The 26115-nt window shown below is 35.3% G+C and overlaps 2 protein-coding genes across 2 annotated transcripts in view; both read right to left on the bottom strand.

The window, feature by feature from the left end:
• Positions 1–26115, bottom strand: part of LOC127075737 (repetitive proline-rich cell wall protein 1) — a 209518-nt gene that overhangs the window by 117757 nt on the left and 65646 nt on the right. The window lies entirely within an intron of this gene.
• On the bottom strand, positions 5868–8123 carry LOC127075736 (cell division control protein 2 homolog). The gene is made up of 8 exons (XM_051017202.1): positions 7901–8123; positions 7532–7771; positions 7330–7447; positions 7046–7231; positions 6717–6880; positions 6528–6621; positions 6383–6436; positions 5868–6272 (listed from the first exon to the last, which is right to left on the bottom strand). The coding sequence occupies exons 1-8, from the start codon at positions 7927–7929 to the stop codon at positions 6198–6200; spliced, it is 960 nt and encodes a 319-aa protein (XP_050873159.1). The 5' UTR covers positions 7930–8123; the 3' UTR covers positions 5868–6197.

The following is a 26115-nucleotide window of genomic DNA, read 5'->3' as shown; positions in this document are numbered from 1 at the left end:
AGTTGCACCCTAAAAGCCCTTAGTGATCTTTATGCTTCCACAGTACCATTTATAATTGTTAGACATTGTATGAATCTATTTGTTTTCTTCATTGTTTGTTAGAGAGTGAGATTATTCCCGCGGTTGCAAACGCGTAAAATCTTCATTCCTTATTCGAAGAGGAGAGATAGGATGATTCATTCAGAATAGTATTGTTGTAGATAGATAAATATTTTGCATTGCTATTTAAGTTTTAGTTCTTATGTATTATTTTATTCGAACCGTTGGAAACTTGTATTTGCTGATTTCGCTTGTGTTTGAGCCGTTTATCCAACTTCGGAGAAACCAGTTTCTTAAAGCAAATCCTCTTGTCCTGCAAGAGGCATACTTTGCTTGAGGACAAGCAAGAATCTAGTTGGGGAGAGTTGTTAGATGCCCAAAAGTGCTTATTTGAGCTATCATATGTGGGCATCTTTCACTCTTTTTCCTTGCTAAAATTGTCAAAACCACATTTGTTTTACATGGAATGCATTACATTGATAAACAAGCTTGGTGCCTTTGATTTGTGTGTTATTGTGCAGGAAAAAGGCATGAACTAATTGAAAATGAAGACACAAGAAAATTGGCAAAGGAACCAAAGAATACAAGCATTTCATCAGCCTGCTCGCTAGGCGAGGCTGTGGCGAAGCACTGCTTCGCTAGGCGAGCTCCAGGCGAAAAGCTCCAGTAAATTGTCAAATTAATTCGCCAGGCGAGCTGAAGGCGAAGGTGGTAGCGAGTTCATTCTGTTTTGGTGAAAAGCGCAGCCAGCACTCACTCGCTAGGCGAAGCTCTAGCGAGTCCCCAGCGAGCATTCCAGTAGCAAAACCTCTCAACCTCGCTGGGGCGAAGGTTGAAGCGTGTCCTTCGCTAGGAGAAGGTATGTTCGCTAGGCGAACATGACAGTTCAAGCAGACCCTGTTTCTCTGGGCGCAGGTTCCTTATGTGCCCATATTAGACCCTCGCTAGGCGAGCCATTCTGCTCGCCTAGCGAACATGATAGCCCAGCAGAGGTCTATAAGTAGCAAGTGCCACTTTTGAGCACGATACCTAGTTTTACCTCATTTTTCCACTTTTGTACTTTTGTTAGATATTTTTTTACAGCATTGTTCTTGGGAGCTTTTATGCCCTAATTTTCATTTCTCTTCATCTTAGAACCATCTTCTACAAAAAGAAGGTGGATTCCCATCCAACTTCGATTATCCGACTTGGATGTTGATCAACCTTCTTTCCTTACTTGCCGACCAAGCTACCATGAAAATGAGTAGCTAAGTCATCCATTTGTCAAGGTTAGATGTAGGTGATTACTAGCTTTGTGTGTAAATGTAAGGATCCTCATATGTAAACTCTTTAATGGTAAATATATGATGAAAACTTTGTTTCTATTTAAAACTCTTTGTGTTGGTTTATGATCGAGAGATGTTTACCGACTCTTGACCTAGGTTTTCATCCAAACTTGTTTGTTAGCTAGAGATAGTAATGAATGATTTTGTTCACCATAAGGTTGAACCAAAAAGTTGTCATTTTGATAGATTGTGTTCGAGAGAAACAATGGATCAAAATGGCAAAACTCACAATGTGTGTTCGAGAGAAACATATTGAGAGGACTTTGTGAAATGATTTATCATCTAAAGGAGTTTATAAGATTGTTGACCGAGTGTAATACCCCAAAATTTACCCTTCATTTTACCATTTCACCAAGGTGACTGTAGCTATTGGGGGCTCAAATGGGAGCCTTAAATGTTGCATTTTGTTAGAAAGGCCTCATATTGGACTATGCCTTATGGGAAAACTTAGGGGGGCAAGAAGGCGTATAATCTGAAGGATTTATTGAGTAGGGCACAATCCTACATCAAATATGAAGAAACACTATTGGCCAACGGAGGAAGACAAGGGTCAGGAAACACTGGATTTGGCTGGCCTTCGAAGAAAGACTCTGGACGGTCTAAACAGGAGAATGAGTGTAGACCTCGCCCGATGTTTGACGTATATACTCCCCTGAACACTTAGTGGGAGAAAATCCTGAAGGTTTACGCAAACACGGCGTTCAAAGTGGTTGGGATAAAGAACCCTTATTTTGTCAGAGAATGTGCACGGACTAATAAGTCAAAATATTATTGTTTTCACAAGAGTCATGACCAAAACACTAACGATTGGATTAAACTGAATGATGCAATTGAGGTGCTAATAAAGATGGGGCGACTTTCAGAGTATACAAAGGATGGAAAAAGGAGACAAGAGGATTCTCCCGAGAGGAAACAGTCTCACAAACCTAAAAGACCTCCACCAAAAACCCTAAGAGACATATCCTTGAATTATGAGATAGCGATAAGGTTATCAGGATCCTTAATTTTTTTCTTTTGATCATAACAAATTTTATCTCCAACTTTGATATCTCCAGGATACTAATTAACGACTATAGCTACTATGATATTATGTACTCCGATCTCTTTGAAAATATGAGAATAAAGAAGGATAAGATGTTGCCGTATGAAGGGTCTGATATACAGGCCTTCAACGGTCCCATAACCTCCCTTAGGAGTACATAGATCTTATGGTCATCTCATAGGGAGGGAGAGACACCAGGACCGTTGATTCCCAATTCAAGGTTGTTATTTGCAAGAGTATTTGAAAATTTATCTTAGGTTGCCCCTTTGCGGAAACACTAGATGTAATGGCTTCCCCACCTCAAGATGAAGTACCACAACGTCCACGACGAGCCAACCATAATAAATGTAGATATTTCGAGAGAAAAATGAATTTATAAGGCCTTATACCAGAACCATAAAGAAGGTGAAGCTAAGTCCATGGAGATAAAAGTGGTTTCCTTGACTGGGAAACTGAAATAAATAGTCATCTAACCTCCTCCGAGTAAAGCGAGTCGTCTCGTTAGAAGTTCATGTTGTTCTTTCTAGAGAAGGGTCTCAAGTTGGGACTTCCATCCATCTTGTTCAAGTTCATGAGGGATTCTATCAGAGAATCCATAACTGGTGAATCTTTGAAGAAGAATAAGAGTAAGTTCATCCCCGATGGAAGGATGATTTCTGACATTCTCATTGAGAATGGTCTACTAGATGACCTTCTGGTCAGTGAATTAACGGATGAACTTGTGAAGGATACTGGAAAGGTATTATGGGGGAAGAATATGAAGAGTATGAGTCTCATTTCTAGAATTGAAAAGCCAGAGGTTCAAATTGGCAACTACCCAATCTTCACTGAGATTGATCCTCTAGAGGTTCTATTACATATCTGGAAAACTGTCTTAGGGATGGAATTGACCCAATGGTGGATCCTTTCAATCTACCTAAGACTTATCCGGATATTCACGGGAAGAGGAAGAAGAAATCTAGAGGAGAAGGATCCTCTAGGCCTCAGAAGAAGAAGAAGGTTGTTGTCTTTCTGGATGAAGACGAGGTGCCTCTCAGTGAGCGCCAGAAAGCAATGCTTCTGAAGGATACTTCTGGAGTTGTCTAGTCATCTTCAAGAGCTTCTGACACTGCGTCTGGTAAGCTTCATACTGCTAGCACTCCATTTACTTATGATTCCATTATTTCTGAAAGGATCTTACCAATCTAACCTCCGCCTTCACCTCAACCCATTAATTTTGAACCTATCCTACTACCACCACCACCTCAATCACCCACTATAAATCCTACCACATAAAATCCTTTAGTTTCTGAACCTTTATCACAACAGACACCATCACCACCATCTCCTTCACAGTTTTAAATTTCACCCACTCAGTTACCATGTGTTTCTGCTCCCCAACCAACAAATCCAAATATCACAACCCCAGAACATCTCCTTCAAGAGTTTCTGGTGGACATGTGTCTGATGGAACTTCTGATGATATGTTCAACTTTGAACCAGAACCAATTTCATCTGACCATGAATCACCTCCTATATTTTTCCATCATTTCCTTCAGTCTATGGACCTGACTTTGATGAATATAGAATCAATCTCACTGTTAACTCTAAAACCACAAATGATTTCCCAATCTTCAAACTTTCAATTATGATCGCCAATGCGACTCTACCTGAATCATTGTTTTTTAACGATAACATCTTATGGATAATTACACTGTAATCTGCTTCATTATAGATGGTTTTCTTCTCTGTATATTTGTTCTTATGAGTGAAGAAATAAAAAAAAACTTTATATTTCTTTAGTTCATTCTTCATAAAATTCCCCTTCTTGTTTTTCTACATGTTTTATATTAGGTTTATATCAACTTCAATTATCTTATTTAAATAAAAAATAAAATTATAAATAAAACAAATTTAAATGAAGACTAAAATTAATGGATAATTAAACTAAAACGTTTAGGGTAGTTTTTTTCTTACATTAGAGTTGAATTAAACTTATTTTTGATTTGTTAAGATTGAATAATATCTAAAATAAACATAAAACAAAGAAAGTTGTATTTAATGAGCCTTTTTTTTCCAATATACAGTATGTGCCTATCTAGCCAACAAACTAGTAGCTCATTCATTATTATCTAAAATAGTGGTGGGGTATGAGGGGAGAGGTGAGGAACATAGTTAATCGCGAGGCATCATCTCCAGTGATGAAAGCAAGCACATCCCTACAAACCTCTCCCTAAGGTTCATCATGGATCCAGCACGTGCGAGGCATCAGTGTTTCATTTTTAAACTGACAAGGGGAAAACACAGGCGAATCACCCCAACGATTAAATTAACCTCTACTGAGAGAGGGATGGGTTTAGGGTTTACTAAGTCACGTGCTTCACCGAACCACATACCCCAATGCGACTCTACCTGAATCATTGTTTTTTAACGATAACATCTTATGGATAATTACACTGTAATCTGCTTCATTATAGATGGTTTTCTTCTCTGTATATTTGTTCTTGTGAGTGAAGAAATAAAAAAAAACTTTATATTTCTTTAGTTCATTCTTCATAAAATTCCCCTTCTTGTTTTTCTACATGTTTTATATTAGGTTTATATCAACTTCAATTATCTTATTTAAATAAAAAATAAAATTATAAATAAAACAAATTTAAATGAAGACTAAAATTAATGGATAATTAAACTAAAACGTTTAGGGTAGTTTTTTTCTTACATTAGAGTTGAATTAAACTTATTTTTGATTTGTTAAGATTGAATAATATCTAAAATAAACATAAAACAAAGAAAGTTGTATTTAATGAGCCTTTTTTTTCCAATATACAGTATGTGCCTATCTAGCCAACAAACTAGTAGCTCATTCATTATTATCTAAAATAGTGGTGGGGTATGAGGGGAGAGGTGAGGAACATAGTTAATCGCGAGGCATCATCTCCAGTGATGAAAGCAAGCACATCCCTACAAACCTCTCCCTAAGGTTCATCATGGATCCAGCACGTGCGAGGCATCAGTGTTTCATTTTTAAACTGACAAGGGGAAAACACAGGCGAATCACCCCAACGATTAAATTAACCTCTACTGAGAGAGGGATGGGTTTAGGGTTTACTAAGTCACGTGCTTCACCGAACCACATACCCCAAGTTGCGCGAGTGTCCTATAAACTGTGTATATAAATATCAAAAGTAGTAAACAATGATTCGATGTGGAACTTGCAATATGTCATCAAAATAGTTCATCAAACTTGCATAGTGTTTTTTGGTGATTGTATAGTTGTGTTCTATTGCAAGCCGTATATGATTTTATTTTACTGGTATATGCAGTATATGAAGTCACCCCATTTTTTGAATAGTTGTTTTCACTGTTTCCTACAGGTAACTAGTTTCTTTTAGTTGGTTCATGTTTTTAATCTGCAAGTTAAAACCTATTTCCTCTGGCCTAGCAGTAAGAACTAAGAAGAAAGCAAGAGAAAATTGATCAAATTCAAAAACAAAGAAAATAATGCATGAGCTACGAATCTTATGCTGTTTGTACATGGAAGGATGTCATATCCTAGCCAAGACTTGAAACAATTTGTTTTCATGTCTGGTATAATAGAAAACAACACAAGGAATCCTTTACACAAGAGAAAGATTTATTACTACTAGGCTTTTCTCAACTGTCATTGCCTTTACACATGATATTCAATAGGATACCAAAGATTCTATAAGATTCTTCTGTTAGATGTACAAAGGAAGAGAGAGTAAACCCTTGGGTGGTCAAAACAAAAGCTTCATCATGGGTGGTCAAAACAAAAGCTTCATCATGGGTGGTCAATCTTGAAGATATGGATGGTCAAGAGCTTCATAAGCTGAAATCCTGCCATTTGGGCACAGACAAAGCATTTTCTGTCCAACACAACACCGGGCATAAATAAACTTTAAGTAGATCAATAAAAGAGCTGAGTAATTTAGGCGAAGAAACGTAAACAGTAATGTGTACGGGGCAGTTAACTTACCGAAAGAAGATCAAGAGCAGCAGGATCGAGTTTTGGGAACTCTAATGCTAGGTCCTACAATAGTTTCCATACATTGCTTATTTGCTGTTCTAAATTTATAAAATGAGATGGAATAAAAAATTGATCAGAAGCAGAACATGAATACCTTTGGCATGATTGAAGGATCAACAAGATGTTCAATAAAGGCGCATATAGAAGACACACCAGGCCAGGATTCTTCTGTTGGCGCACCAAGCAAACTTGATATATAAAATGTCCAATTCATTATTTCAGTTTGTTTCATATAAATACAAAGAAATTACACAAATAATTATTGTAATTTTGGTGAAATTACCAAAATATCTCAGCCAACATCTCTACTTCGTCTACACCGACGAACAGGGGTTTGAGCTTAAACATCTCAGCAAATATGCAGCCCATCGACCAGATATCAACTGCAGTTGAATAACGGGTAGAACCCATCAAAAGTTCAGGTGCTTTATAGCAAGGAATGCCCATCTGAAAATTGAAAAATAATATTACAAAAAACATTAATTTCAAATTGATTAAATAGTACTAGCATTTATTCATTAAGTAAACTAGACCATATAACTCAAATTCAAAGCTTATTATGATATTTAGTTTTAAGATAGGAAAGAAAAAAAGACTAAAGTATTATATTACCTTGTTAGAGTAGGGTGATAGAGGAGGTTCAAAAGTTTTTGCCACATCAAAGTCACATAGCTTGACTCGACCAATGACCGGATAATCTCTGAATGAAATCAGAATATTATTAGGTTTGAGATCTCTGTGTAGAATTTTGAGAGAATGGCAGTATGCCAATCCAGTAAGAGCTTGACGTAGAAAAAACTGCAAGAAGAAGATGAAAGTGTATAATAATAATTCAAAACCTGAATCAACATAGAAATCAGATATCTGTAATGAACATACTACAAAAATTGACATACTTTTTCATGGCCTCGAACGTCGAAAAGGAAGCAATTGTCCATGTATCTTCTAAGACTCGTGTCAAAAAACTCAAAAACAAGAAACACATCATCAACTGTTTCCATCACTTTCAGCAAACTGTGAATAACACCAATCATCATCATTTTTGAGATTTCATTTTTGCATGATCAAAAGGAATGAATTCAAGAAATTTGAGGTGACCTGACAATATTGGGATGGGATAACTTTTTGAGGATAGAGACGTGCTTCAAAATTTTGTATGGAACTCCATAGATTTTCTGGTTTTCCGGAATGTTCAAAATCTTGATAGCTACTACCTCATTGGTAGCAATATCGGTGCACTTGAGCATGTTGCCGAACCTTGGACCTTCAGCGCAGATCGGTTCAAAATCTTTGTACAACGGAGTTAGCACATTCGATTGATTTCTTGATAGATACGGTCTGCATCAAAATCAAACAGAGTTCAAGATTTTGCTTCCAAGAAAGTGAGGAAATACTTAACAACAAAATGAAAATTGAAACCCTAGAATTCCAATTTAGATTGAAAGAAATTGAGGAATTTGTAAATACTTATTTCTTAGTTGCTTTATTTCCTCCATTTCAGAACAAACGAGAGTGAGAGTGAGAGTGAGAGAGAGAGAATGAGAGGGGGATTGTTTATGGAAAGAATTTGAATAGATTGGTAGTTAGCTAATGTGATTCGCATCATGTATATATATAGCTTTATAATTCTACATCGGTCTCTTTTTCTCTCTTTCCATTGAGATGATTACTATCATGAAAGAAAATCATGTCAATAATAATTATTTTGGTAGCAAAATTTTGATCCCAATATTGGAGTTTTAATTATCTTTCTAAAAAAAAATGTTTTTCCTCTGCTTCTTTTTGGGTTAACTATTCTTTTATAAATATCTCAAATTTGTTTAATTTTTTTACAAATTAAAGAAAAAAACATACATACAAAACCTTTTACAAGAGTTAAAAATGGTAATAAAAACAGGCAAAACTAAAAAAATAAAAAATTTCCTAAAAATTTTTACAAAATTAAAAAAAAATGAAACTTCGAATATTTACTTAACCAATAATTTATTTAATCCTTTAGTTATTTATTTATGAAATTCACATTTCCATCATTTTAAAATTAATTTGATTTATTTATGTGGGATCTTGTTAGGGAGACCGTCAGTCGTCTGAAAACTTCTTGAAGAAGATACCTACTCCGGGGTAAGAAATAAGTCGGGAATTTCCATCCAAAAGAAAAAAAAGTACCTCGTCAGGCCAATCGATAAGAGTAGCCCCATGGTCCTAAGACGCAAAAGGTCGTCCCCAAGTTACGACACCCGAGTAGTCGACCATTCGATTATAAATTTGTAGGAAGACATAAAGACATTTGTGGGGTACCACAACCAAATACTTCGAGGAATGATTACGACTAGTGACCCCGGACACCATCAGTCTACACCAAAGTTGCTATTAAAGGTTTATCTACTCTGCCATTTCATTGTTTATTTGTAACTAATTCAATTCATTATATATATATATATATATATATATATATATATATATATATATATATATATATATATATATATATATATATATATATATATATATATTGTATGCTCATCCGATTACAAACTTAACGCATTTCTGCTCAAGACAAGAGCAACAAAGACAAAATACACAATTGCATATCTGATACAGACTTAACACATTTCTGGGATTTTGGTACGACTTAAGCGCATTGGTTGTATGAAGGTATATCTCATACAAATTTAATGCACTTCTACGATTATGACACGACTTAAACATATTCCATTCTCGGTTGCGTATCTGATACATACTAAATGCATGTTTGTGATTTTGATATGGCTAAAACATGGTAGTGCATTCACGTTATCATATGGTATTGTTTACTTGTTTTTTTATGTTTTTGCTAATTTTAATATAGTTGTTTTAGTATAATTACGTATTTGTACTTTGTTTATCGTTTAATATTTGTGTGTTTGTATTTTATTCGCATTCGAGTTCTATTATAATCGCTTCGTCTATTTAGAAAGTGTACCATTAAGACCCCTCTATATTCAATATATTTAGAGAAGCTTGATTCCTTCGTTATATTTCTTTTTGAGCCTAGCAACTTTTCTTTTGTCATTTCATCAAACTTGGCTTGAACCACAAGTTATAACTCTAAAAATCAAGATGAAAGTGTTTGATTCCAATCATGTTATATATGTTAGTTGAATCATAAACTTATGAAAACTTGAGATTGATTCGAATCACAGACTCTTGTGATTTGAATCATGTGATATCCATGAGTCAAATCATGTGTCTTGATAAATTCATATTTGGTATATGCTCTTATTGATTTAAATCATGCTTTCTTGTGATTTGCATCATGATTTCCTCTTACTCGAATCATGACTTTATAAATCTAATTTCTCCATCTTAGATTTAAACAAGTTGTTTCTTTGGTAAAAGTGTATGTGTGTCAAACATGTGGATAAAAAACCCAAAGAGACAAAATACAATTTGTCTTCTCTTCTTTGGTGTGTTTATACCCAACCCCATTAACTCTTTCTCTTCCTCTCTAGATTAAATTCTTGAGTCCAATCCATGTCAGATTCACTTCTTTTTATTGCACCTTGTTCTTATGCAAATTTGTTGTTGTTGCTTGTGAAATAGAGAGAGTAAGTTGATTAATTTTGTGTGTTCATCATGTTTAATCAAGCTCATGATATCAATCAAGAACCAAGACCCATTTACCCAGAAATTTTGAGAGAATCTTGTGTGTGTGTGTGTGTTCTTCATTCACATTCATCTAATCCCTTGACTGACACCTTGTGTTTTTAGATTGTTTGTGAGATATTCTAGCACTGCTCATCATCTTCATCCTTAGTCTTTTCCATTTTTGAAGACCTTCATCTCTAAATATTGAGTGTTGAAGTATACTAGTGGTACATTAGGGTATCTAATATTTTTGTGTGAAGTTTGTTGTTTGTAACAGGTGCAAATATCATTTTTGGAATGAAATTTAGTCATCTTTGTTATCGATCAAGAAGAGAGTTTTCAATATACTCCAAGGAAGACTTTGGCGAGATTAAGTATCAACAGTCTGTAAGGTGGAGTTAGAAGATGTCATTCTTTGGTGGCGTTGGAGAAATATTGCTTGCAGACAAAGTTGGGAGTTGTCTAATAAACACTTAGTTAATGGCAATCACTCAAACAAGAAATCAATGGGATCAGACGGGTTGTCACACATGAATACTTGGAACAGGTTATTATGAATATCAAGGTTATTGAATCAAGATCTTTTAGAGATCTTGTTTTTGTTAGTAGTTTGAGTGTCTGCATCTCAACAGAGGGAATTATCGTGTGATAGTTCGTTGTAACCAAAATGTTTGTCTCAAACTTATCAAAATAGTGGAATATCACAATTATTTTCCAATGGTTGATTAACACCATTTAAGAGTGGAATATGAAAAGCGAGGATGGACGCCGAACCACTATATATCTCTGTGTATCTTTTCTTTTTCCCTTAACTCCTTTATTTTACTAGCATCCATTAATATTACTATTGCATTCTTACACAATTGTATTGATTGTATTCCACATAAGTTAGACTTTTCTTATAGATATTTTATGTATAAACTTAGGTCTGTGGTGTATCAATCTTATTGAATTATCATGAAGACAATTATGTCATAAATGAATATCTGTGTATGGATTTTTTAAATTGCTTTGTTTATAGAATCTTTAGCTGTCTTATGATTACATTATAAGTAATCAAGCACTTAGTTACATCATGAATTATTTCACCCGGTTTAATTCATTGAGATGCTTCCAAGCTCTCTTGTTTGTTGTTTTGCTTCCGCGCTTCTTAACATCTATGATTTCATTTATGAGACCTAAAATGTTTTTGAAATTATCTCAAAGATAAAGGGTATATTAAATCCCCTTTCTATACCTCTTTATGTCCATATTCTCACCCAACAATTGGTATCAGAGCTGGGATTTTTATCAAAGTCTTACGACTCCAAAAGTTGAGGATATGGTTCCTTCAATCTTAGACGAGTTTTTCTAATCTTTCGAAGCATATGCAATTTAATAAATTCTAATGAATATACATTGATCTACTAATGTCTGATTATTCATTTCATGCATTAAAAGTGTAGTATCACTTGGGATATTTGTTAATATTATTAACCTTTTTTAACCACACAATTCTAGTGTCAAATAATGACCACATGTTTCTATCCAAATTCCTACCAACCTTGTGTCACTTCATTTCCACTATGTATCAATAAAAGGCATTACAGAGGAAGAGAAAAAGTTAGAGAGTGAAGGAAGAAAAACTTGAGAAGAAGGGAACAAGAAGAACTTGGAAGAACAAGATCATCATCTTATTTTCATCATCTCACCTTCTTCATCAACCTCCTCTTATATTTCTAAGGTGGATTCTAGTTAGAAATCCTAAGATTTCTAAATATGAAAGGTTGTAGAATCACAGGTTAATTATAAGAATTCATGTTAACATGATGAATGTTTCCTCTTGATTATGATGATTTCCATGAACAAGTGTTTTGCTATATTCTTCATGATTATGGTGACTCAATGTTTGAATATGGTTGTTACTATAAATATAGGTTTATGAACTTGAAAACCATTATATATATATATATATATATATATATATATATATATATATATATATATATATATATATATATATATATATATATATATATATATATATATATATATATATATATATATATATATATATATATATATATATATATATATATATATATATATATATATATATATATATATATATATATATATATATATATATATATATATATATATATATATATATATATATATATATATATATATATATATATATATATATATATATATATATATATATATATATATATATATATATATATATATATATATATATATATATATATATATATATATATATATATATATATATATATATATATATGCATGTTGTGTGATGGATTTTGTTTGAAGAATTAATGGGTCCAGCTGTTAGAAAGGATACAAGGTTATGCAGGTGGAAATCCCAATGTTACAGAGGATTTTTTTAGAACATTACAGGGATCAATCGGTTGGTCCCGGGCTCTTCTCTAGACCAATCGATTGGATACACTCACATATGTGGAAGGATTGTAAATTTATGAAAAACCAATCGATTGACACTCACCCTAATCGATTGCATGAGCTCACTGACTTTGAAAATTGGAATTTTGTTTAGCTGTAAATCAATTGACACAAATGCACAATTGATTGGTCTCTGTCTTTCTTTGAAAAATGGAAATATGAACCAGACCAATCGTTTGGGGCTCTCTAACCAATCGATTGACTCATGCCTAATACTCCAAATCTCATTTCTCTTATGTTTCTAAATGTATTGCATTAACTACTAATCACGTATCATGTTATACTTGTATTGAATCAATGTTAAATGTGAGAATTACATGTTGGATCAAGTGAGTTAACCGAGTGATCTATTTAGGCTATAAGTTAGACATATAACTTAGATAACATTAGAAGGCGACATTTATTCATATGTTACCTATGTGAGTGTCGTGAATGGATGGTTTCTATAGTTGAGAGTGAGATGATTTATATGGAACATGTGTTGTTATTGTATAAATATTGGTGAATGATGTCACCCAGTGATACATGAATTTAGTCATGTTTTATGGAATTAATCATGTATTCATAGTGTTTTGTGTAACACCCCCAAACTACTACTACTTAAATACATCATACAATTGCATAATCAGAGTAAATTAAAGCATGCATACACGAGGGCGTCACATTCACTTCTTCCAGAAACAACACATGCCATGGTCACATACAAGTAACACGGATTCTAAATCAAAACCAAATAACCAACATGCAAACTCACACAGCGGAATAACATCTCTCTTCATAAATGGTAAATAGTGATGATTCCTATAAATCATCTACCACAAAATATCATTTTGGGCTCTAAGGCCACTCAACATCAAATCCAACATATCCAAATAACAAGATAAAAGAGAGCACAACAATATCTCTCAACATCAAAACAAATACAAATAATCCTATAAACACAAGTGTTACATGACCATAGCACTATAGACTACCTAGTCAAAACACAACAAGAACTAGCCTCCGAATCTAATCCTTGTGCGAAGCACCACTATCTCTGGTACCTGAGCGATATCGCGATAGAACATCATTCCAACAGAAGGGTGAGAATTCAAATCATTATAGAAAAACATAATAATATGAAATATATAACAAACATACATATATTATTAGAATTCGTCATGCTTCATACAAACATGCATCATATCATCTTATTAAAGAATCACATGTTTATCATTATACAACATGGCTCAACAATCCACAAGTATTCATTTATAAATACTAAACGATGTACAAAAGTCATATTTCACAACATATCAATTTCATGTACATATTATCATCCATCATCACTTAGAAATCATCATCAAATATGTATATAACTTTCACATGATTCCATAATGTATACAAGTCACCATTTCATCACATATATCCCAAATATGCATACATATCACCTCAACCACACATTAATAATTCATATCAAATGGATCACCTAAAATCCACGTATATGCATATATACCAAAATCATATCCACATAATCACACAAACAATAATTCACATCGATACGTGCGACTCAATGTGTGACTCAATGTGATATGCATGTGGATCCCATCCGTTATCATTTCCGGCTTGTCGAGTGTCTCTCAAATAGACTAGATAACCACCTCCAAATCTCGACTCGGCCTTAAGCTTTCAAACCCCATTCAGCGTTAGGTTTGGGACAAGCAAATAATCTACGCGAGATTACCCAATATTGCCTCTTTCATATACTTATGCTAGTGTAAGTGTGCAAGAACAACAAGACTCATGCAATTAAGATGATCGCAATGAAGGAGAATCGCCATCCAAGGCGCAGCGGAATTTAAAATTTTCTCCATTTAATGATCCTTACGAATGGGCATGATCAGTGATAGAATCGTTACCTCTTGTGGCGATTCAAACCTTTGGTGCAGATCTCTTGTAACGATCAAAACCTTGGATACAAATCCACGGAGCGATCACGAACGTTGAACGATGACAACGTCTCTACTCAGTCCACACGAACGGGTTCCTTCAATCTCAGTGCTAGCTGGTACGAATGAAGGCTTTGAGTGAGAGAGAGAGGGAAACAAAATTCCAAGTCTTCACTTGAGTTTTAGTCTGAGTGACAATGCTTCTACCCAAGGGTTATATTTATAGAACCACTTGTGTGGGCTTCAAGCTAAAAAGCCCACTTAAGTGTATTTTGGCCCATATCTCATAATATGCCAAAATCACTTAATTATTTGGTACCTTACCATATTTCGTACTCCAATTAAGTGCACTGTACCTTACGATGTTCCTTAGTTACTCTATCTCTCATCAATCCGTCCTTTGTGTGTGACCCTGTAGGTTTTCGCGACGTTGGCAATTATATTAAATCACACATTTAACATAATAAACAGTGAGCGGTATCTAGCAACACATCACTGCTACCCAAGTCACGAAAATGTCATGTGATCTGACAAGTCCTTCCGTGATAATAATTATGTGTATAATTACCCCTTTGCCCTTATGTCTATATTGAACACAAGGTATAGACCGTGTCATCCTTGTCCAGTTCAATATTGGGCCCATAGACATTTATCCTGTTACGCAGGATGGGCAAATTCCATCTAGGTCACTCATGTCCCTCAGCATGCTTCGTGGAGTACCCATCAACTGTCTTTATGGTTATCCAGTTACGGACAACGTTGGATCAACAATAAATCACTCGACTCTACATCTAGGATCCATAGTGGTTTCAGGTCAAAGAGTGGTATACACCATTATCACCATGAGAATAACTCATGACACTTTGCATAACTTTTTATATAGTATTCTCATAGCGGGTCAATCCGGTATAAATATTACTCTTAATATTCATACCCATGTTTAAGACTTGATAACTTTTTATCCATGATCCATGAGATGTGATCATCAGTCTACAAACATAATAGTCTTAATGCTTTAATGTTATCCCACTTCACAATAAAGCTCGACTACGGATACTTTAAGAATAGTGTCCTTATGTTTAATGTGATCTCATGATTAAGTCATACTTGATACATTAAACGGACTAGCTATTCTAGAGACTTTATTAAACAACCATAATAAATAAAAAGCCTTTTATTATTAATAAATAATTCGATACAAGTACCAAAAGTATTGGCCTCTAGGGCTTACACCAACGTGCAACCCCTTAATCATACATAAGCATACCACATCCAACATTTACACAAGATACACCTAACATGACTTCAGTCCCAAATAATACATCAAATAACATTCATCATCTCATCACAACACATTAACATAAAGCAAACAAGCCAATTCATGTCATTCATCAAATTCATCAATTCACATCATCACATACATAATTTTAAGTATTATGTTTCTTCACAAAATCCATCTAAAAACCATCCAATACATGCCAAATAATAGAAAACACGTCATTCACATTCACCACACATACAACATACATCCATATTAGGATTCTTTTGATAAAATGTTAATCTACTGTTACCAAAATGAATATCAAGTTATAGATTATATTCTTAGCTTCGTAACGGTCCAAACGGCACCTCAAACGGAGTTAAGGTTCAAAAGTTATTGAATTTACAAGTTTTTCAAAATGATGTCAAAACCAGAAAATTTGCTATTGCGAAAATGCTGTCAAAAACCAGAAAATTTGTTATTGCAAAAATGCTGTCAAAAACTAGAAAAACTACTGTTGCGAAAATGCTACTATCCAGCACGAACTTTCATCCTAAAACCACATTAATCCATCATTTTTCATGAAATAAATAGTTATACAACCTATAGAACATGCAATTAGGATCATAAAAACAAGATTCTAAGCTCCACTAATTTTTACCAAAATCCCAAATCAACCATTTTCAAGTGAAACTCAAACATGCAATTATACACCAAATCATGTTCTATACACATACCCATTCATGGAATTCAATATAGAAACATCATAGCATAACATAAACATCAATTTCATGGACTAAAACATAAACACATGTTAGGGTTTCTCAAAAACCAATATCCCCAAATCCTAAGTTCATAATATCTAACCCACATACATTACATACATTATATTTACCCATAGCCACTTGAAATCCCATCCTTACGTTAGTATAGATGAAATCTCTAGGTTCTTCTTCTTCTAGTTTCATCTTCTCCTCTTTCTCTTCTCGTCTCTTCTCTTCTTTTCTCTCTTCTTCTCTTGTTTTACAAAACTAACTCTAATCTCTAAAATCCTCACTATCTTTTTAACTCATAATGGGTTTAACCCACTTATCCACCCATTATAATTAATTAGGCCCATTACTAGACAATTCAGTGTATGAAGCGTCTTGGATTGCAAGCAATTCCTTTGTCTCCTCCTATGGTGGTTACTACCGCCATGGATGATATGGTTGAGACATCGTTGGTTTGTGAAAATTGTTCGCTTTCGATGAATGGTAGAATTTTCCAGTTTATCTTATTTGCTTTCCACTTAAAAAGGTTGATGTGGTCTTGGGGATGGATTGGCTTTATTCCAATTCCGTGTTTATTGGATGTGAAGAGAAGTTAATCATCATTCCATCTAGTGAAACTACTTCAAAGGATGTATTAACTATTATCTTGGAAGGTACGGTTAGCACGGTTAATTTCTTGTTTGAGAAGGAAAAGTCAATTCTCTTGGTTCTCACCAAGGAATCTAGCGTCAATCTGAAAGTTACACAAATTCCCATTGTTTGTGAATTTCCAGAAACTTCCCCTCGGGATGTCACTTCTCTTCCTCATAAGAGGTAAGTGGAATTCTCTATTGATCTGATACCAGGGACGACTTCAATAATTGTTTCTCCGTATCGTATGGCACCACTCAAGTTGAGAGAGTTGAAGAATCAATTGGAAGAGTTGTTAACCAAGCATTTCATTTGACCTAGTGTCTCACCGTGGGGAGCTCCAGTTTTACTAGTGAAGAAGAAGGATGATGGTATGTAGTTGTGTATTGAGTATCGCCAATTGAATAAGGTCACCATTAAGAACAAGTATCCCCTGCCAAGAATAGACAATTTGCTAGATCAGTTGAAAGGAGCTTGTGTGTTCTCGAAGATTGATTTACGATCGGGCTATCATCAAATCCGAGTTAAGAATTTGGATGTACCAAAGACTACATTTAGAACCCGATATTTCTATTATGAGTTTCTTGTAATGCCCTTTGGTATGACGAATGCCCTTGTTGTTTTCATGGATTATATGAATCGGATATTCCAACCTTACTTGGACCATTTTGTGGTGATCTTTATTGATGACATTCTTATTTATTCTCGTACTCCACAAGAGCACGGAGAACATCTAAGGATTGTTCTGTCAGTATTGCAAGAGAAGCAACTATTTGTCAAGTTAAGTAAGTGTGAAGATGACCAAAGTTAAGTTTCTTGGTCATGTCATATCGCAAGGAGGAGTAGTAGTGGATCTATATAAAGTTGAAGTTGTTATTAATTAGGAAAGCCCAAAGAATGCTTCCGAAGTCAGAAGCTTTTTAGGTTTGCAGGTTACTATCAAAGGTTTATTAAAGGGTTTTTTCAGTTAGCTTTACCAATGAATGACTTACCCGGAAGGAGATTTCTTTTAGTTGGGATTCAAAGTGTGAACAGAGTTTCATGAGTTTGAAGAAAAGATTGACAACTGCTCTTGTTTTAATTATCCCTGATCCTAGTAAGTCTTATGAAGTATTTTGTGACGCCTTTAAGAAAGGATTAGGAGGGGTGTTAATGCAGGGTGGTCAAGTTGTAGCATATGCTTCTCATCAGTCGAAGACTCATGAAGAGAATTATCCAACTCATGAACTTGAGTTAACAACTGTTTGTTTTTACATTGAAGGTGTGGTGTCACTACTTGTATGGAGTATGTTTTGAGATTTTTAGTGACCATAAGAGTTTGAAATACTTATTTGACCAGAAGGAATTGAACATGAGAGACTTTGAACTTATGTATCATCCAAGGAAAGCGAATAAGGTTACAGATGCCTTAAGTCGGAAAGAGATGCATAAAGCTGAGTTGATGATGTTAGAGTATGGATTGTTGGAAAAGTTCTGAGATCTTAACCTTCAGTTTTATTGGATGCATAATGGTGTAATAATGGGGAGCTTGAGTGTTACTTATAACCTAAAGGAAGATATCCAACAAGGACAAATGATAGATGAGAAGTTGCAAGAGATGTTGACTCAACCAGGTTCCACTCGATCATCAGATGGAGTTATTCTTTTTAATCAAAGGATTTGTGTCCCGAATGATACCGAACTAAAAAGAATTTTTTTATAAGAAGCTCACAAGGGCGCGTTTACCATACATCCAGGTTCATCTAAGATGTATCAAGACTTAAAGAAGGACTATTGGTGTTCTGGAATAAAAAAGGATATTGTAGAGTATGTGTTTGAATGTATAATGTACCAGTAAGTAAAGATTGAACATCAGAAGCCAGGTGGTTTATTGCGACCTTTAGAGATTCCAGTACGGAAATGGGATAGTATTTCAATGGATTTAGTAGTTGGGTTACCTCCTACACAAGGTGGTTATGATTTAATATGGGTGATTGTATTTAAATGAGATTTCATACTGTCATACCCCAATTTTGTCCGGGCATATTTAAATTTTTGTAAACCTGACTTTATTTTTTAATTTGCATCATATACATACCATGACATACATTGCATCATGAATAACACCTGAAATGTCAGTCAGAATGAATTTATTTGAGAATACAGAAAAATCGGTTGAATCGTTAAAATTTGAGAAAAGACTGTATTTTTTTTTAAATAATAGGTTTTGTGCTGACAATTTTAGTGTGATTGGCTTAATTTTCTGAATAAAATTGGTACTCGATTTCTTTTTTTTAATTGGTCAAATATTTTTTTAGAATGATTTTAAACATTAGTTAGATTTTTAAAAAATATTAGTTAGTTTGTTTATAAATATTAGTTAGTTTTTTTAAATATTAGTTAGATTTTTCTAAAATATTAGTTAATTCTTTTTTAAATATTAATTAGTTTTTAAATATTAATTAGTATTTTTAGGATTTGTTATAATAATTATGAAATATATATATATATTACATTGGATCCTCCAATCCACTAAAAACAAAAAATTCACACACGTACCTCATTCCTCTCCACTCCCAACAAACTCTCACAATTCACTCACCCCACTCAGTAACCAATCCAACGTCTCTCTCCTCACTCACTCCACTCACATTTCCTAAACCTCTCTCTCTTTGCTCTCAACAGAAAACGACAAAAAAAAGGAAATACAAAAGGACTATTCACTCTCCTCTCTCAGGGGTCTCTCTCTCATTTTCTCTCAGAGAAACCCACACTCACTCTCTCACGATTCACTCACTCACAAAACCCTCTCTTCTCTCTCATCACCTCTCTTCTCTCTCTGAACGAAAAAGAAAAAGAAAAAATCTTCTTCATCTTCATTCACCGCTCTAACCCTCTACAATTACTCGCTCACTTCTCTCACAATCGTCTCACCACCTTCATTATCTCCTCCATAAAACCCTCACCTCCACCGCCGTGTAAAATCCCAATCGCTTCACCATCCACCAACACGAAACCCATCGAACACCTCACAACCTTCAACCATTTCATCTTCTGCTCGCCACCATCCTCCGCCGAAAACCCACCGGCGAATCCACGATCCCCACCGTCACCTTCATTTCCTCGAAACCCTCATCGTCCCTCAAACCTCGCTCGATTTCGAACCACCGTTAACCACCTCTCAGCCACCACAAAAAAACCTTCGCCGCTAGCAACCATCATCAAACCCTCACCTTCAAATCGCGTCACCATCACCACCACAACCAAATACTCCTCCCTCAACCGACACACCACCATCATCAACCGCCGTCGATTCCATCGCCGCCCACGACAACACGAACCGGCCATTACTCCGACGAAGTTCGCGATTCAGATTGATGTTGAAACGGATTGGAGCACAAAGCCAAGGTGCAAGCGCGAGTTAAAGATTGTTGGTTCCCGAGAAAAGCGCAAGTCGACGCTGTAGATACGGTAACCCGCACGGCAGCAACATCAACAGCAAACTCGGCTCGTCATCGTGGTAACGATCTCAAAGCTTTCTTCAAACCTGTCCCTTATGTCATTTCGGTTTGGCTTTAAACCGTATAGTTGTGCTGGTTAGACCGCTACGAAATTTACTGTCATATACCTTGGTTTTGCTAGTAAAAAGTTGTTTGTCCTGTTGTATATCTGTTGTGGATGTTATGGTTTTCGATTCATGATTCTAAAATAATTACCTTAATGTACGTGACGGCGTGTGTGGGCTGTGTTTGTGTGCCGCTACAGTTTCATTTCAATTGCAATTTCATTGAAATCACAGGTTTTGAAAGCTAACACCATTAACCTGTTTTGATTACGTTAATTATTCTGGTTATGTGGGAAGTTGATGTTGAGAGTCGAGTATATTGGTTCCTTAATCTCCTTACAAGTTTGTTTAAATGTTATTCTGAATTGGGAAATCATAACAGCATGTTTCTTCTTTAAGGTTAACATTTCAAAACCAGTTTTTGTAATGAATGAGCTTCGATTTTTGACGGATTTTTGACTGTTTGTGGTTTAGCTTTGGGATCATTGAGTTAATGTTGGCTGATTCGGGTTTATGTGCTATTTTAATTCAGTAAAAATGTTATGCTCATAATATTGATGATTGTAAAGTTAGGAACATGAGTTTGCTCTGTTGATTGCATATTTCCTGGATTTCGGTTATGGAATTTTAGGGTTGTTTATGTTTTGGTGCCGGGAAAACGGTTTTGTTGTTGTATGAATTCTGACGCATCATGAGCCAAGGGTGGGGATTGGGTGTTGTATTACGAGTAACCTGTTTGTTGTTGCCTTTTCATTTTGCCTTTCATAGAAATATTTGGAAATGCTTGGAATTTGTTTGGAACAGTTGAAATGTATGTAACGTTTCTTGCTGAAATTTTTACAGTAAGTTGATTTTAGTGGCAATGTAGTATAACCATGCATAAATACATTAAACTGTAATTTTCTCTTTGAACTTAATTAATCGATTAAAATCTTTAATTAGTTTAATTTCTATTAATCAATTTTAATTAACTTAATTATTTAATTTAATTAGATAATTTTGATAATTAATTTTAATTAATTTAATTAATCAATTTAATAAATTTTAATAAATTAATTTTGTTTTTTAAAAAAAAATGGATTAATTTCTTCCAATTACAAACTTCAAATCATTTCAAGCTAATTACTTCACAAATCATCTTTTCATAAATCATTTATAATTTCATTTCAATTTCAATTCATCATCCAACACAAAACCAATTTCAAAAAGCACAAATCATACAATTCTCGATTTAAATATCGAGCCCATTTTTAAAACACCCTTGTAAGTCGATTGCTCTTCGCATCGCCATCAACCTCACATAGCTTACTCTTGGGCTTCCTTACAATGAGACCTATTTGATTATTGATTAATCGAGTAGATGAAATAATACACTAAAAATCTTTCATTTCATTCATAAACACAACTTCAAATCACTTTTCAAAACCAAATATAATTTCCAAATCATTTTTTAAATCAAATATAACTTCTAAAAGATTTTTCTCTTTTAAATATAACTTGGGATGAAAAGGAGATAGGAAGCGTACGCTTCACTATTTCTCAAGCACTCGAATAATTGGCGTACGCCATATTGCGCGAGTTCTTGTCACCCGATTAAACCATAATAATCATACATTTTCAAATCAATTTTTCAAATCAATATAATTTCTAAACTCAAATCATTTTTCAAATCAAATATAACTTCTAAAGAATTTTCTCTTTTAAAATAAACTTGGGTTGAAAAGGAGATAGGAAGCGTACGCTTCACTATTTCTCAAGCACTCGAATAATTGGCGTACGCCATATTGCACGAGTTCTTGTCACCCGATTAAATCTAAATCACACAACTTTCAAATCACCTTTTAAAATCAAATATAATTTCCAAATTCAAATCATTCAAACCAAAGACTTCAAATCATAATATTTTAAATCATTTCTACAAATTCCAAATCCTTTTAATTAATCTTTGAATGAAAAGGAGAATAGTGAGCATCCGCTCATTATCTCTCGATTATACGAATAATTGGCGTACGCCATATTGCTCGGATTTTCGTCATTCAAATAAAACCCTAATAATCATACAAGTCCAAATCACACCTTCTAAATCGATTACAAATCCTAAATCCTTTTAATTCCATATTTCAGATGAAAAGGAGAATAGTGAGCATCCGCTTCATTATCTCTCGATTATTCGAATAATTGGCGCACGCCATATCGCTCGAATCTTCGTCATCAAATTAAAACCTACCAATCAAATAAGCTCAAATCAAATACGATATTCTAAACATATCTTTTACAATTTAAACTTCGGATGATAAAAGATGAGAGGCGTACGCCTCGCCATCTCTCGATTATTTGAATAATTGGCGAACGCCATATTGCACAAATTATCGACTTCCGACTAAAACACGCTAAATAAACTTGGATAAAGGAATAAGTGGCGTACGCCTCGTTATTCCTTGAATAAGCAAGTAGGAGGCGTACGCCTCACTACCATGCATATTCAACATCCACAAACAAACTTTCAAAATAATTCGAGCGAAAAAGGAATAGAAGGCGGACGCCTTATTACTCCTCGAAAGAATTGGACGATTGGTGAACACCACATTGCTCAGTCTTTCGTCGTTCTCCAAAAACATCTCAAACCAATCAAACCTAACTTCTCGCCCCCGTGCGATCGAAACCAAACCAATCAAACATCAAACACATCAATTCAACTCGTCACCCCCGCGTGACCAAAACCTCTTCAAAAGAACACTGTCAATCCTTTCTAATGCGCACAACAAACCAGTGCTTAAGCCTCCCCCGAGAGTAGACAAGCCAGCGTTTAACCGTTAGAACGCCGACCTACACAGTCGTTCATCCAAACAAAACACACCCAAATATTCGTAGTCCCCCGAACTACGAATGCTCTGATTTCCTTATTGCACCATAAGGATACGTAGGCAGGAGATTGCTGTATCTTCGCGAGCACACTAATAAAAAACCTCCCTTTTCTCCCTTTTGAGGTTTCCATCCATCTCTATTTTTATCCTTTTTATCACTCAAAGAAAACAAATAACAGTTAACTAACATTCAAATAGCAAATTAGACTAAAAGGTTCCCGTTGAGTACAACGGACGTGAGGGGTGCTAATACCTTCCCCTTGCGTAATCGACTCCCGAACCCGAATATGGTTGCGACGACCATTATTCTTATTTCTAAAGGTTTTATCGATATTTTCCTATTCCTTCATTGGGATAAATAAAGTTCGGTGGCGACTCTGTTCGAACATTAAATTTTTCCGCGACCATCGCGAGGAATCGTATTTTTCGAGATGCGACAGATGGCGACTCTGCTGGGGAAACTGCTCCAAGCAAGAGAGAGTCAAGCCTAACTTAGTCAATTTGCTATGAATGTTAGAATACCACTTTTTATTTGCTTATGTATATCTTGATGTATTATTTATGCTATGTAATTTGTTCTGCTATAATGTTGGGTGATCTATGGTGTTTGACACATGTTGTGAGATAAGCTCCGTACCCGAGCTTTGAGAAGAACTTAGAACCCGGAGTTGTGTAGTATTGAACCGAGGGGTGTACACCTCATTGGGACAATACGAGAACTCCACCTAGAGTAGATCTGTTCAGAATTTCCATCATAATATGGCTAGCCCATTATTGCGAGGAAATGCTGAACATGGTCCATGACTCTAGGAACCTCGCCTTAAACTGAAGTCCATCTTCATGATTGGCGATCGTGTAGTATTGAACCGAAGGGTGTACACCCTGTTCGAACAATACGAGGATCCCACTTAGAGTAGACCGATTCAGAACTTCCATTTCAATGTGGCTAGCCCATTATTGCGATGGAAGACTGAACTTGGTCCATGACTCTAAGTTCTTATCATGAAAATGGATAACCTTAGGAGCCATCCTTTGTGTGTGGGGTAGAGAACATAGAACCTCTTTATAGAGTGTACCACATGATACCCATGTTATCCTGGATCCTAACTATACCTGAATCACATTTCCTTTGCATACCTAAATACAAAATTTCATGCATTCTCATCTCATCAGCATAAAATGCATATCATTTTCATAAACAACAAAACTCATCCCATCCTTTGTCCATAACCCGCAGTTGAATTCCCGACATTCGTATCAGACTTGGAGTAGCTCTGAAAAGATTATGGATTTGTTGGAGCAAGACCACATTGCATTGAGAGGAGATGTTGACTCGATGAAAAACCAGATAGACCAACTTGTAGACGCTATGATAGCTTTGGCAAAGAGGGAGGACAACATTCAGCAAGCTGCAGTTATCGAAAATGTTATCCTAGCTCCAGTAAAAAGTCCTACCCAACCTCAGCTTGCGCGAACCCTAGTTAATAACTCGGTTGTACAAGAACGTCATATTGTTCGAGATAAGGGTTCCTCATATCATGATGATGTTGAGTATCATAGCTTTGCATTCTCTGTGCCAGATTCCCATGGGACAAGCCTTGTGGTTAATACTGAACAATCACAAGATGATGAGATTGCTAAAAGATGTTGCGTGCTAGAGAAAAGACTCAAGGCCATAGAAGGACAAGATACTGTTGAGCAGAGTGCCTTAGACATGTGTTTGGTACCTGGCTTAGTTATACCCCCAAAATTTAAAGTACCGGAATTTGAGAAGTACAAAGGGGATAGTTGTCCAAAGCACCATTTGGTGATGTTTTGCCGTAAAATGACCTCTCATGCCCACAATGATAAGCTAATGATTCACTGTTTTCAGGACAGTTTGACTGGGGCATCATTGAGTTGGTATATGAAGTTAGAAAGGAATCATGTTCAGTCATGGATAGACCTAGCTAATGCCTTTTTGAAGCAGTACAAATACAATTTGGACATGGCTCCCGATCGCATACAGCTGAGGGCCTTGTCTCAAGAAAACAACGAATCCTTCAAAGGGTATGCCCAAAGATGGAGAGAATTAGCAGGTCGCGTTGAACCACCACTCTTAGACAAAGAAGTTATGGAATTATTCAGGGATACCTTGCAAAGTCCTTACTTTGAAAGGATGATTAGCAGTGCAGCATCAGACTTCGCTCACTTGGTGTCAATCGGAGAACGTATCGAGTGCAGCCTCAAAAGTGGAAGAATCCAATGCGCCTCAAATAGCCAGAGCATTGAGAGTGAATCTATTGCCAGTTCCCCAAAGGAAGAAGAGGTTGAAGTTAATGCAGTTTGGGAAATCCCACAAGCTCCATATCAGAGACCATCCTCTCCACATGGTCAATATCCTACAACTCAAGGACCTCCTCAATATCAACGACGGATTCCACCTCAACAGCCATACAAACGACATAACACTCCACATCAGCAGCGCCAACATGCTCAACAAAGGTCAAGAAAGCCAGAGAGACATATTGATCCTCTCCCAATGCCATACAGTCAAGCACTTCCATATTTGATTAAGAGGGGATTGATAGTGCCAAAGGAGCTAAA

This window comes from Lathyrus oleraceus, chromosome 4, assembly GCF_024323335.1.
Source record: "Lathyrus oleraceus cultivar Zhongwan6 chromosome 4, CAAS_Psat_ZW6_1.0, whole genome shotgun sequence".
Classification (NCBI taxonomy): domain Eukaryota; kingdom Viridiplantae; phylum Streptophyta; class Magnoliopsida; order Fabales; family Fabaceae; genus Lathyrus; species Lathyrus oleraceus.
This window is presented reverse-complemented; position numbering and strand designations above follow the sequence as displayed.

What these genes read in the sequence shown, in the direction of transcription:
- LOC127075736 (XM_051017202.1), bottom strand. Translation starts at nt 7,929, where the DNA reads ATGGAGGAAATAAAGCAACTAAGAAATAA. An exon ending in ACGTTCGAGGCCATGAAAAA is followed by an intron (nt 7,232 to 7,329) that starts GTATGTCAATTT and finishes TTCTTCTTGCAG; the next exon opens with TTTTTTCTACGTCAAGCTCT. An exon ending in ATGTTGGCTGAGATATTTTG is followed by an intron (nt 6,622 to 6,716) that starts GTAATTTCACCA and finishes TTATATATCAAG; the next exon opens with TTTGCTTGGTGCGCCAACAG.